This window comes from Helicoverpa armigera, chromosome 6 (genome assembly GCF_030705265.1).
Source record: "Helicoverpa armigera isolate CAAS_96S chromosome 6, ASM3070526v1, whole genome shotgun sequence".
Taxonomy (NCBI): Eukaryota; Metazoa; Arthropoda; class Insecta; order Lepidoptera; family Noctuidae; genus Helicoverpa; species Helicoverpa armigera.
This window is the reverse complement of record NC_087125.1, coordinates 829437-843928: the sequence shown is the minus strand read 5'-3', so window position 1 is coordinate 843928 and position 14492 is coordinate 829437. Positions and strand designations below refer to the sequence as shown.

The 14492-nt window shown below is 44.2% G+C and overlaps 1 protein-coding gene across 4 annotated transcripts in view; it reads left to right on the top strand.

The window, feature by feature from the left end:
* The window catches only part of LOC110382228 (nephrin), a 273247-nt gene that overhangs the window by 243512 nt on the left and 15243 nt on the right, over window positions 1-14492 (top strand). For all 4 annotated transcript variants that reach the window (XM_049852109.2, XM_049852108.2, XM_049852110.2 and 1 more), the window contains exons 10-14: window positions 1526-1685; window positions 5215-5404; window positions 5584-5687; window positions 5761-5899; window positions 7956-8110. In XM_049852109.2, the coding sequence (XP_049708066.2) occupies window positions 1526-1685; window positions 5215-5404; window positions 5584-5687; window positions 5761-5899; window positions 7956-8110 (748 nt within the window). The remainder of the gene's footprint in view (window positions 1-1525; window positions 1686-5214; window positions 5405-5583; window positions 5688-5760; window positions 5900-7955; window positions 8111-14492) is intronic.

Genomic DNA, 14492 nt, shown 5'->3' with positions numbered 1-14492 from the left:
TAACTTTAGTAAAATTAATTACATGTTACCTGCGTTCGACATATTGTCTTCCTCGATAGCCGAAGTGTAGTCACGCTACACTAACCAGTCCACGTGGGAGGCGGTTCATCAATCACGGCTATACCCTGGATCAGCGCAAGCCTACGAGCTCCTTCACTTCTACAACTTTTCCAATTTAGACCATCTCGCGTCACTGACAATATTGACTCAGCCTGCAGCTCCCAGCGAACTCAATTATATGTATCTGTGAAGTGCCGTTCCAATTAACATATCTTTGTTAAAAAGTTTTATAAGTCGTTTTTTTAGTATGGTTTCTTAAGAGAATAGAAATTCAGAGTCAAGGAATCAGGAGTGGTGAAACACGCTCACTGGTGTTCACGAACACTTCCTAGTAAGCAGAGAGCGATAGGGAGATGTGTTCTCACCTGTTGTAACCAAAATGTACTTTCTAACTGGTAGGTACATCTTGATAAACTAAATGAACAAGCTTTATCCTAACAATTTTAGAAAAATACTCAACATTTGCAAAGTAAAAGTGTTCGCGCAGATTATATTTGTGTCTCGCAGCCTGAAACTCGACAGTAGCACATTGTGGGCCGCGCTCCCCGAACTGAACAAGCTCTGTACAAAGGTAAAGGCAACAAACATTATGTGTTTTTCATCAGCGCCAAACAGCCTGTACTACTAATTTCACGCAGCTTTCAAAATGTCTCTTTTAATTTCCCCTTTTGTAGTGAAACAACGGAGTCATCGGGCTAAACAGTTTTTTTGTTATCTCGTTCCGGCGACTTCATTTGTAAAAATTACATTTTCTTCCAACTCGGGCCGGTGCGTCCTGGATGTTGTAATGAGTGTAATACTGCTACATTGCCTTACCACTTTAAAATTAAATTTATTATGTTCTGAATATGTTAGTTTCCACAATTAGATGTATTCAAGGAATTGATTATCATATAGAGAATTTGGATCGCGTTCTTTTTAAATTGGTTAGTAAAATACTTTCTCTATTACCTACTGAACGAGAATCTGTTGAACTTAGAAATAGGACTAATCAAGAGTTGCCCTCATCTTCAGAGCGAGAGTGGCACGTCTACACGTCTACAGCGATACTAAAAATCTTTTTGTTAGAAACAAAAAAATATAATCAGTCCTGTCTACTACGTAACGAGTACCTTTGTCCGCTGGAGTGGCGCCTTTTGTAGGGCCGGCGGTAATGGGCGGACCCTTTGTGTAAATATATTCTAGTAATTGTACCCCCGCGCACCCCACGCCCACCCGCGTGCTCCCGAGGCCCTCAGAAAAGAACATTTACGTCATCATAATATTGCAGGAATATTTTTTCGTGTTACGTTACATCGTGATCGACGTGCCTTGTAAAATGTTACTGCCCACCTTTTTGCTTCGGCCGTTATCCTGCTTGAGATTCTTCTTGCGAACGCAATTCTGCATTATAATGGGAATCTTTTAGGCGAGCAATCGGACAGTTTGTTGATATTTCAGAAACTGTGTATATTGTGTGTTGCAGGACCGGCCGCTGGCGCACAACGCGACGGCGCGCGTGTTCCACAGCAACCAGAGCCTCGTGCTGCAGAAGGTGACGCGCCACAGCAGCGGCCGCTACGCCTGCTCCGCGCTCAACGCCGAGGGCGAGACCGTCTCCAACGAGCTGCTCTTCCGCGTCAAGTGTAACTACACTCACATTCTTCTCACTACTATTACCACTATATTATCTATCAGTTTACTTCTTTTCGGTAAAGTTAGAACATTTTATAAGCAGCTACAGACAGTATGTGCCTTTTATCATATTTCACCTCGCTCCTATTTAAATGCGTAAAGTACTTCTCTAGGAACGATCGTAACGCCCGGTGAATGGGATATATTCTCATCTCATTGGTAGCATTTTAAATTCAGTGTAGTCTCCCTAAATCTCCGAAGGATTCGACAGTTTCATGCAATATTCACGCGCCATTCGGGTCTTGTCCTCTCACGTCAAACAGAATTATGCAAGACGATAAAGCACACTTATTGGAAATATCTAAACTTCCGAGAAGTCGGGTTTCGTCAGTCGTGACCTGGTGCCCCTGCACCTGACGACCCCCTATATACATTCCAGTAAGCTTAACTTGAAGCTAACAACTATAAACTAACCTCTTTCGCAGCCGTAACCGCAAGTCCTTATCCGCCGAACTCTAAACATGTTTCCTTCAATAAACCGTTACCGTGACGTACCTAACTAAGTGAAATATGTTTGTAGCACGTTAATAATCTAACAGCAAAGAACAGCAGCCGAGATGCAGAATATATTAGAGCAAACAATCTTCAACAATAACCGGAGTCGTACAAGTTTGGCGATAAATAGAAAACTCGTGAAGAGAGCTTCATTATACCTTCATTGTACCTCTCGAATCTCATTCAAAACAATCGGCACAAATCTAGAACAATGCTTGCCACCGACCCGCACTTAAATTGCTCAAAATTCATCGCGATGCAATAATTAATCGCGACGTCCGCGCATTGTCGTCGCAAATACGCCGTGAAAATTAGGAAGCACACAGGGCACGGCGTCACGCAGTATTGTACCTCCTTGTATCGTGACTCGCGCTGCCGACAAACTTTCCGCTAATTGTTTTTTCATCAACGTTTGCCTTGATGCCTTCTGCAAGAAAATACTGAACGGATAAACTTCTTGTTTTGCTATTTGAGATTAAATACAGTCAAACTGTACCTTTTTATTCGACTTCAATTACAAACTCGCATTGTTTGTTTATCAGTGAGTAGGTAACAAACGTTTTTGCTGCAAATGTATAACTGAGCAACATCTATAGGAGTGGTGAAGTATCACAAAAAGCTATATCCTGTGAGGCGATGCTCACATCCGGAGCGCGTCGGAGTGCGGACGTGTCGACACATCGCGCTCATCGATCACAACGCTCATGATAAAGTTTCAGTGACCTTGCACCGCGCTGATGGCAATGCCATCGCTTGGACCGATACAGGCAGATCCATGACACAAACGAACATCGAGCCGACTCACTCCGGGACAACAATTTAAACTGATCATTTGACCGGAGGGCTGAGTGACAACGCTCTCCCGGCAGATAGTCAATTAGAGCGCATTGGATTGCGGCGATTAAACCCGTCTCCTGTTCTAACAATAAATAAACGATTTTAATTAAAAACGGCTTGTTTGTAGTGCCGTGTAGTGGCGCAGGTGAGTCATTCTCCTTCTCGGCTCATTGCTTTAAATCGTCCATCTCCTCCCCCCGCGGGGCCTACCCCCTCGCGGCCTACCCCCTCGCCTCAGTAATGGCTGTCGATCTATTTTGCCAATTGTAAGATATGGCTCTGACAAAATAAGATGGGAATTTTTAATGGCGAACATAACTGCGAGTAATGTCGCAATAAATTTTCTGTTTCGTAAGAAAAAATGTTTTGTAATGAAGTTGTTGTTATTGCTCGTTACGATCGAGCCAATTTTATTCATGACCCGATGCCGTTAGTCTTCTCTGGCTTTGTCGAAATAACTTGCTCCTATTCGGAGGTAGATTATCCTATTACGTTTTACATTACCTATTTAAATGGGTTTGTCTCGGATTAAATGTTTCGAGATTTCTCTATCGCAGCTGTGCCCTCCTGCCATTTTATGTTGAAGCGCACTTGAGCTCAGATAAAATGCTGTAATCAGATAATCACTCAATAGTTAGCTGAGTGGCTCCTTGGTAGACAGTAACAGGTGAGTAGGTAATTAGCGCGTGCGACGTGTGCCGCGGCGGGCGGCGCGGTGCGACCCGCGCCCACTAATTACTCCTTGCCCCTAATTTTCCACAAACGACTCGGCTGACCTTCACCTTCACTACCTCCCCACATTATCGCGTAACCTGGTAGACGATGACAAGGTTTGTAAGTACGCGTCATGCTGTCTGTTGTGTCCGTATCACACACTGTCACGTAGCCCTTTAGTGGCGCATCTCCGCCTAACCACCGCCATGCGTCACCGGACCGAAGCCCACTTAGCTCTCCTGTTACTATACGTATAACTACCAACCCAAATGAGATAAAGAGGAAAAAACTGATATGATTCAGGAAATCTTTTCAAAACTTTTTATAGATAGTTCAACTCAGATTTGCGCGCGGCCCTATGTGTGCGTCGGCTTGTAAATACACAACTTTCATTTGTGTGACAGTGACGTCGTCCGAGCATGACGTGTTCTTATCGCTTTTTGTTATGGGTACAGTCGTTTACGAAAATACTAGTTATTCACGGAGAAATTATTAAGGAGTCAGGTAAAGCGTTTCAAAAAATGAAACAACATTCTAAGCTTTTTATTATTATTAAATATGGTTTTTCATTATTTTTCTCATACTTCTTTTCAAATTGACATGGACAGCTTCTAAGAAATAAATGAGGTGAAATATCTAAGAAGAATTAAATAATTTTCTAGCTCGGGGTACGCGGACAATAAATAAAAGTGTGGACTAAGAATGTAAAAAGACGTATAATCTAGTATAATAATGTAAACAAAATGTGTGGGGAATTTAAAAAAATTATATTGCTTCGCATAATGTCGACCAAAATAAGACGGAAATAATGAAACCCATAAATGAACGTTTAAGTCAAATTGATGAAGGGATGTGGGGTAATACTTGTCGACATGTATAATCATCGGCAGGGATATTGAGCCCTGACCTTCACCTGAGCAGAAGCGATTTATTGGTTTATTGCCTTATGTGTACAGTGCGCAAAGCGATCACCACTCTTCCGCCGAGCGCTCAATATCCGTGCCGATAACTATACAAAAGAAAAAAGAAGAATACTATAGACATTTTGACATGGAGTCAGAATTTATAATTCACCTTGGAACCTAAACTGTATTGTACCCGACTGTACCTCTTGTCACGCACACAAAGTCACTGTATATGTACAAGGGTTACCCACACATAAGGCCGCGCGCACGACTGAGTTGAACTTACTATACCTCTGACGATTTTGCTGACCCCTCCCGCTGTGGATTAGCAGCGGTGAGGGAGTTATAAAAAGACTCAAGAAAATGTTCTCTGAATCTGAACAAACATCTGATGCCATGCCACCACGAAACAATTAAAATTCAGAGTGAATCATTTCCGTATTGATTATGCTGCATATGCTATACCAGTTCCAAGGCAGTGTGTGTGCTGCATGCAGTACAAGGCAGTGCAGCAGTTGACGTGTTGCAGACGCGCCGTCGTGTCGCACGGGCGGCGTGGCGGTGGTGGGCGCGGCGCGCGGCGAGTCCGTCGTCATCGTGTGCGAGGTGGACGCCGACCCGCCCGCCGCCGTCTTCAAGTGGAAGTTCAACAACTCCGGCGAGACGCTCGACGTCGCCGCCGATAGATACACCTCCAACGGCAGCGCTAGCAGTCTCAAGTAACTATCTATCATTATCTTTACCAAATCATAATCATTTTTTTTTATGGATACTAGGTATCCGAGCAATATAGTGACACCACCTGTCAAACTCTTACTGAATAAAAATCCTTTTCTATTATGTTTTTGAAGCTTCAAAATAAACTAGCCTTGGTAACACTATGGTTTGTAATGGTCAGGTATACGCCAGTAGCAGACTTGGACTATGGCACGCTGTCGTGTTCGGCGTCCAACGAGGTGGGCACACAGCTCGCGCCGTGCGTCTTCCAGATGGTGGCTGCAGGTCAGTCCTCGCCTCCTGCCTCGCCAGGGTGACTGTGACGAGGTGTGGTGATGTAGTACGTGTGTGTGTGCAGGCAAGCCGCACGCGCCGCGGAACTGCACGCTGTGGAACCAGACGGCGGACTCGGTGGAGGTGTCGTGCGTGGCGGGCTTCGACGGCGGCCTGCCGCAGCGCTTCCTCCTCGAGGTGTACTCCGACAGTGCCGTGCCCAGGTGAGGACGCCACGCCCACATCATCTACCCCCTTACTAATAATCCACTTTTATCATCACATCATCTCATAGAAGTGCGTACTGGCCGCGACATCTTCAGTCAAACTATATCATTAGCTGACGAAACTGACAAGGCTGCGCTGTACTGCGGGAAAAAGGGGTGGGGTTTGCGCGCGGGGCCGGGGGGGAAGCATTGTTTTTAATATTACAGAGGCAATCTGGGCTCTCAAGCTGCGCCCCCGGTGACGTGCGCAGACTTAACGACACCGTATTATTACAAAATTCCTTTATTATATTTCCCCGAACGCACCGGCTTAAGTGAAATAATGTGTATCGGAACCGTAATGGATATGGAAACTCGCGACCCTGATATTTTATTATTTTTATGGAACTGCTAAAACGAAAACCTTATTCTGTTGCCATTACGTAGATACTTGGATCCATTTGCCTACTGAGGTTACTGTTATGTCGTCAAGTAGTGTATAGAGAAGCATGAGCCGCGACGCTGTCTCCGGCGCGTGGTCCTCGTCAGCGCTGAGCCGCGGGAACAGCCTGCTCACAAAGTGGAATACCGTGTAAACATTGGGGCCTCATTAAAGTTGGCGAAACGACGTTAATTATGAATGAACGCGGCGCGGGCCGGTCCCCGGGCGCGACACTCTCCCGAACACGATACACGACGCGCATCTAATGTCTCATTTCGTATTCATGTATGATTCATATGCCTAGAAGTAAGCCATCATGATTGGCTGCACTGAGCTCATCACAACAACCTCTCTGCAGCGGTCCGGCTCCCTGTAGTCCGGGCGTGTGCTCAAACGACTTCACAAGATACACGTTCTTTGCATAATAAACAATTCGCGACAAAATATGCAAATCTGTAACGTAATTAAAAAATTAGCATAGCACGACGCCTCGCACTTGTAATTAACGGGGAGTTAAACAGCTAAATATTTTCCAATAAAGAGTAACAGATGATGGGTTCAGTTCGCCATTAGCGACAATAAAGAGAGGATAACGAGATTTTTTTTCAAATATGACACATTTTTATTACCTCGTAAAATTTTTGTTAGGATCGAAATCGGCTGCGCGTACACTTTTATGCGCAATAAAGTATTAAATAATAATAACGTGATGTCAGCGGCTACCGTTATTACGATATAAACAATTAACGTTTATGTAAAGCATTTTATATAGTTCTCGGAGCCACGTTCCAATACAACAAACACACAAACGCAAGCAAATTATATCGTTATATCGAATCGAGGATACGACCCGGTACACAACACATTTATAAGAATCGCAATAATTAAGAAGACATCATGGAAAACAAAATGGGGATCAGGGGACGAGGAATGTTACTAGCTCCGCCCTTATACGCATTCAATAGAACCCGACAATTGTATAAAAAAAAAATCACCTATAAATAAAGACCAATCTTTATTTATAATTGAAATTTGAATTATATATGAACCTTTCACCGTTTAAGACATTGACAATCTGAAAAACTATACACATAATGGAAGCTGAAATTGAGCTGCCGCAGCCGAAATAACTTACATTAAAAAAATGATTGTGAGTTAAAGCATACCTAATCATTTCGAATATTTCTAATTCGACTTTACAACACTTATTTTATATTTTTACACATAATTTATATATTAATCTTAGAGTAAACTACTCAGAACGGTCCACGGTCTCAGCTCGCCCACCGCACCTCACCCCCGCGTGCTCATACAATGGATCATTACCATCACTCGCCAATAAACACATTGACAAATGAAAAGTTTTTAATTACAAGCAATCATTGTGTTCTTATTGCTCTCTGTTGTTACGAATATTATCGACATCATTCATAAAACCTGGAAAGAAGTTCTGTCATGCAATCGAAGTCGAAATAGGATTCTTATGGAATGGTTGTGGAAAGAGTTGGTATTTATGTGGCCTTCTAACTTATCATACATGCCTATTCTGTGTGTCTTAGCTTTTTCGGGAGTATTTAGAGAGTGACGACAGTTTTAACAGAGCTTTACTCATACAATGTAATGTATTGTCAGAGTGAACCTGTCGTCGGAGGAGCCGGCGTGGACGGTGCGCGGCCTGGAGTGGGACGTGCGCTACCGGCTGGCGGCGCTCGCCTACAACAGCAAGGGCCGCTCGCCGCCCGCGCGCCTCGACGACCTGCTCTTCCGCGACCCCGAGAAGCGAACAGGTACCGACACCACAAATACTAAACCTCAGCACTATACTGACATTTACCAGCACAGAAGAAATCGTCAAAGTTCTTTGTAAAATATGAGCAGGATGCAGTCCTGCTCGCCGCTCGTATACATTTGCGGCGATCAGAGCGTCCGAGCGGTCTGTTCGTTTTACATCCGTCCTCAACAAACCCCTTTCAGCCGCCACTTTACGCGATTGAAAAGATTTCAAATAGTGGACGATAAAGCGTCCGCCGCGAACACTCGTAAAGAGCTTTGAATAGAATACCGGCACGACATTTAAGTGCAATCATTAACTAGCCATTGAAACATACGAGCGGCGGCACTCGTCTATAACTAGTTTTTGTTCTAAATCACTCAGCGAAACTCAATTTGGAGGGTAAAGGGCGGGTCCCTCGGGAGCCGAGGCGGCCGGCGGCGCACTAAGTGGCGGCCGAGCGGCCTTTATCCTCCGCGAATTATTAGCCGAGGGAAAACATTAGCCTCGCCCTCGAAATATAAGGAAAACTGCCGCCGAGCTGGCCAGCACAGGCGCGTGACTCCCGCGCTCGCCGCTTCACTCTGCTGTCTTTGTAAATGTGTTACTCGTCTGCCCTCTCTCCTGTATTCTGTAGACCTATTATAATTGTAACTCGAACTTAATGTAGCCGTATTCGCGCGGAAAACCAGCAGCACCTTAGATGATACGCGATACCTACATGACACGTGGTTATGGTTACACACATTCAATGCATCAATACTCTGTGACAGCTTGTAGAGCCCAGTGAGTGACGTGTGGCTGCAGGAGTAGGGCTCCCCGCTCTGCAACCTCAACATAATCCCATTTTAATTAAACTCACTCTAATTTACTGGCCAGATTAATCAAGAGGTTCTTCTCGTGTATGCGCCCAGCTTGGGTCTCGGGGCCCGGCGAGGCCCTCCCGGGGCCCCACTGTCACACTAACATTATAAGATAAACTTTAGTTAGGGATTAATCGCCGATGATCCCAGCTGTGCACTCGAACTGGATTCTATTACACAATCAAATAATGTTTGTTTGAATGAGTATTTGTTGGCTCAAATATTCTAAACACTTTGTGTAAACTAAACTGTTTATCTACTAGATACGAGTTCCTGCACAACACTAATAACATAGCCTATTAAAAACCTTGAGTTGTTTATAATAAAATATAATTGATATTATGTAGATACCACTAGTAGGTAGCTGCGTGACATCAGTGAGCATAAGTAAGTGTTTGTAACGCAAGTTGCCGATTGAAACTCAATTTAGTTATTTGTTCATGTAGAACATTGAAAGGCATCGGTGAAAAATCTTGTGTTACTCGGCAGAAATAAGTGGGCCATCACTCGAGCCGTCAACTGATGCGGAAAAACTAATGCGCGTGCTATCGACGTCGACATGTGGGACCTTTAATTTCTCGCCTCGAAGGACCGAGCCCGGCCGACGGTTTTTTTTAATATCGGCCGTTTGATTTTGTCCGCTGCCCTGATTGCGCACTAAACTGACAGGATTTCGATAAAGTCACCCCTTTTACTTCGATAGCTGCGAAGGTAATTTTTGATGGAATGAATTTGTAAATGTAATCAAGTAGGGTTCGGGCGGGTTCACAAGGCGTGCCATCGATCAGCTGCAAGTGGTCGAGTCCGGCGTGTCGCGCGCCTACTGAGTGTTGCTGAGCGTTGCTGAGTTGCTGCTCCACTTGTGGCGTCCAGCAGCGGCAGTCAGCGTCGCTGCATCACCATCCATCTTCACTCGATAAATCTTTATTGCATTAGCAATATTGTCCTTCTACATCAACATCAATGCGATTTTTTCGTCAAAGTAATTCCGAGTTTGGCACAGGAGATCAGTTCTTTATAACACCCCTTGAGCTCAGTTCTCAAATAGGTACAAGCTCATGTCCGTATAAGACGCTGCTCTGTGGCTTTGCCAGGTACGAGAGGGCACCGCTCGCTTCACACAATCGCTCCAGGAGAGCGAGGGGGGCGGGTGTTTCGACCAGATCGCCTCCCACAAACAAATGGCAATAAGTTTAGAACGAAATTGAAAGTAAACAGCTCGATAGTGAGCAGCGGCCGACCACTCGGCTATTTGTGTTTTACACAACAACCAATTTGGATTATCTATAATTTATGAAGTGGTTCAGCAGCTCGAACTGATTGATTGCTACTACAAATAAGTATTAATCTCTGCGTATTTGACTAGGATTAACTAAGTATTGGAATTTGGACAACCGATTACGTAATTTGAATTTTATTATAGCTTGGTGAAAAAATTGCGATTATTTACCTACCTTGGCAGTGCAGAAAAACACTTGGGAGGGACCGAGCTACGTCCAAAAATGCAACATACTGACAGACTGCAGCAGATGCAGAAACATTACTATCTCAAGTACTTACCTGTCGACAGCCAGGTTGAAAGCTAATAATTGTCGTAATAGTAAAACGTTAATCAAGAAAATATTAAAAAGATAGTCGTAGAGAGGATGCAAGGCAGATGTAATTATATCGCCTGATTCAGACCGGAATAGGGATTAATCCGATGCTCTCTGTGGCTTCCTATTGGCGGAGCATCGCCGGACGAGCGCGGACGTCCGGCGTAATACTGTCGCGAGCACCTCTTGTACGCGCACTCGAATTAATTCAAGTGCCGGCGGTTACGTTACCAGTGCTTCACATCAGCAGTAGAAGTTTGTGACAACGGCATAGCATGAACCATTTCGAGTATAGGTTCGTATATTATGCACTACTGTGCCTCTATGCTACTAGCATGTCAAATCGACAAGATGATTTGTTTAAGTTAACGCGTGCAGCGGCCGCCGTGTCTCATATCCATAAACACGGGACACAAGTGTGCCGCGCGTCGGTCGCATGCATAAGCAACAAATGCCAGTCGGGCCACACAGTCCGCGCCGCCCGCGTCACCTTCCCTACACTTCATGAATGATTTAGAGGCGCGCACACGTCGCCTGTCTTCATAAATACACGACAAGGTAATGTTGCTCGTCAACCTGCCGGCAACACACCTAATCTCGTGTAAACACGGACACAAATACATATTCCGCGACGAGCCACCGCTGCACCGACTCACAAACTGTACTCGTTATGATAATGGTGCCTTTGAAGCCGCCGCGCCTGCTGCATACGTGAGGACCGGTGGCCGACCGTGACGTCACGCTGCGCCAGACCTCCATAAATCTGGGCATTTGTCGCATAAATTGGAGTTACACCAGCTCAATCAAAGTAGTAAATAGCGCGTTTGGATCTACGACGGATTTAGACAAAAATTATGCCGGCAAACATATCATTTTTATTTGGTTGGCGTTCGGCCGGGGCGGCCATTTGTTAGCCGGCTATTTGAGCCGTATTCAGTGGAGTCGAGCCGCTAGCGCGAATAAATCAACCGCTTCGAGCCGTCCTGCCCGCACTGAAATATGATCGCGCACCACTCTAATCCGCCTTTTGTTTTAGAGCCATTACACCCGCTCGCGCACACCCACCTCTTAACATATCCTTGTGACGTCACTGCTCCCTATTACCACTATTATAATAAAATCCCTTTTCTACCTAGTTTTACTTTACAATGTGTAAGCTGTCCATAAAATTCGAGAAGCAGGTTCACTTGTTTTTAATTGTAACCATTAGAATGTAATGAACCAGCCCTTCCTCAGAGCTGTTGAATGCTCACCACAATCCCTGGCTGACAGTAAGTTCCCCTGCACAGCTGCAGAGGCAGTAACATCGACTCCGGTTCGTAAAGCCTCGCTCCGGATTTACGAGCACATTAGCAGTCACTTTAGCAAGTTCTGCTCGTTCATTGTGCGAGTGTGGACGCTCACATTTTATTCATGCTGCACGATTAACGCAAGAGAGCATTATATGCGCAGATGTGAACTGCAATATGAACAAATTAGAAAAAATGCAGTCCCACTGAGGAGACTCGCGCTGTACTGAACTCATCGTGCAATAACGACCACTGATCACTTAGGGACACTATATCGTACTCGATGTTCCGGTAGCGATTGTTCAAGTCAATTTCAGTCTTCAAGTGGTTGAGGAACGATGAATTCTTTGCATACATACTATGTAGAGCTTATCATCGAAATGTTGACCAATCGAAACGGTTACAAATACATTATGAAGGCTAACATCAGCACGTGTCACGCTCAATGCGCAATATTTTGGATCAGATTTGTCGTATTAATTACGAGGCGCGGAAAAATACAATAACGGTGCAATAAATCACTGATAAAGTGCAATGAATAATGATTATTCATTCGTCGTCGTTTTTACGAATCGGCCGGCGACCGATGATTTATCGGCGAGTGCAGCGCCGCGGCGTGGCGGCTCACTTGCATGCTGCATACATAGACTCATATTAAATTAAACAAATAACATTACATCACAATGTCGTCTCCATTAGGAACCATAGTCCAATACGTACATAGTAATAAAAAACCAAATTATTACCGCATTGAATACGCCGCATAGCTGAATTCTCCTCGGTAGAAAAAACCGCAGCATAGATAAAAATTAAACATTAGTTATTTACTTAGTAGCACCAAGATAGTAGAGAGTAGTTTAAAGATTAGCTCGTATCTTATAAGACATGGATACAAGTACAATGGAATCTGAGCGACGCGACGGTAAATTAAATGACATGTATAACACATCCACGGTGTAAGGAACATCAAATTACACGTAGTTTCAATTGCGTCACATGTCGCGAATAGTTTGCAAGTTATAATCTTCGCGGAACTACTAACAACAGCAATAGAACGTAACGCAAGTAATTTGTAGAGTTGTCGTCACGTGGTGCCGCCCGCGTCGCCCGCGTCTGTCGCGTCGCCCGCGCGACCGAACTTTCATCATTAATACCGGCCCAAGTGATTCATATTTACGTTAATTCTATGCAAATTGCCAGTATAATGACAACTTAGAATGTTTAGCAGTACAGCGCAGAACAGATGTTTTTATGAATTGGTCCTTTGATCCGAAAGGGTTTGTTTTGCGGCAACAACGTGTACCAACATTCTGACATTATCGTCAATATATATAGGTAAATGTAGTCAACTCTTACTGAAATGAAAAACCCTACTGTCTATTGTATAGAATAATATAAGTCGGCAAGTTGCGAGCACAGTGGGTCGCATACATTGTGACTGTAAGTATATCAGGTGTGCCGGCCTCTCGAGACTCCAATAAAACTAACAAACCAATAACGTAACATATTCCACTCGTTTCATATCGCACTCCTTGTCAACCGCTCCATGAATTTATATTGGATAACGTTGTAAACACTGAGTATTGTTATTGCTCTCCACTTAATCAACTGCTGCGAGTTGTATATTGTAGAATAGCTTGAAGTAGGCACGCAGCTCAGTTTCGCGTTGCTACACCAGAAATCCACGGCGTGCTAAATAGCTCACTGAACTAATCCAAACGGTCATGTATGATAAGGTATATTCAAATTCAATTAATTCAAAAAGTTTGAACGTATGTTACAATCCTGTTTCATATGATTTTACTAAGTGTCACTGCGACAACTTCAAAGATCATAAGACTTCCTTCCACGGTATTACGATTGTTTCCCACATAAAGTATATGCCCACATTATATGCTGAGGAGGAGTGACTCGGGCCGCCGCCTCCGGTCCGGCCGCCGCTATCGTCCGCTGAACACTCGTGTGTCCGTCGATTCATTATCCCAAATCAAACGGAGGATTTCACACATCGCACCGCCAGCGATGCGTTTAGCCAGATAGAATGTATGAGCTATGGCCTCGTAAATTCAACCATATAGATACCTTCCTATTAGGCTTTATTATACTCACAGGTAATGTTGCTATGTTTCAAGTGGACATTCTAAGAGAGAAATAACAGAGTTGGCCCAGCAGTACTCACTACAGTCCGTCGACGCCTGTAGCTACATGACGAGCAACTATTAACATATCGTCGTATAAACTGCTATTGATCACGTGAACAACGTCATTGTTGCTCAGCGCTGGTTGCAACATTTATCAAGACAAAGTCAATAGTCAACACTAACGTAAATGAAAACTAAACTAAAACGAGAACGCCTGAATAATGGAATACCTTTTCAGTTTTTATAGCGAGGTATAAAAAATGGCGCTCGCCGCACAATGGCTTAGTTATTTCAGCGGCGGCGTGTTTGTGTAGGCGCAGCCGCCGCGCGCTTTATTAACACCTAATAAATATATTTACTTACGTTATTAGCTGCACTGCTGCATCAGATCTCCAGCTACGTCATAATGCTCAAATAATGTAGATAGAGCTAACTGATAAAAAAGTTCACAATTGTATCGGCGTGCTCGATTTTTACTAAAATAAGTAAACACACGCATCTGCATAGCCC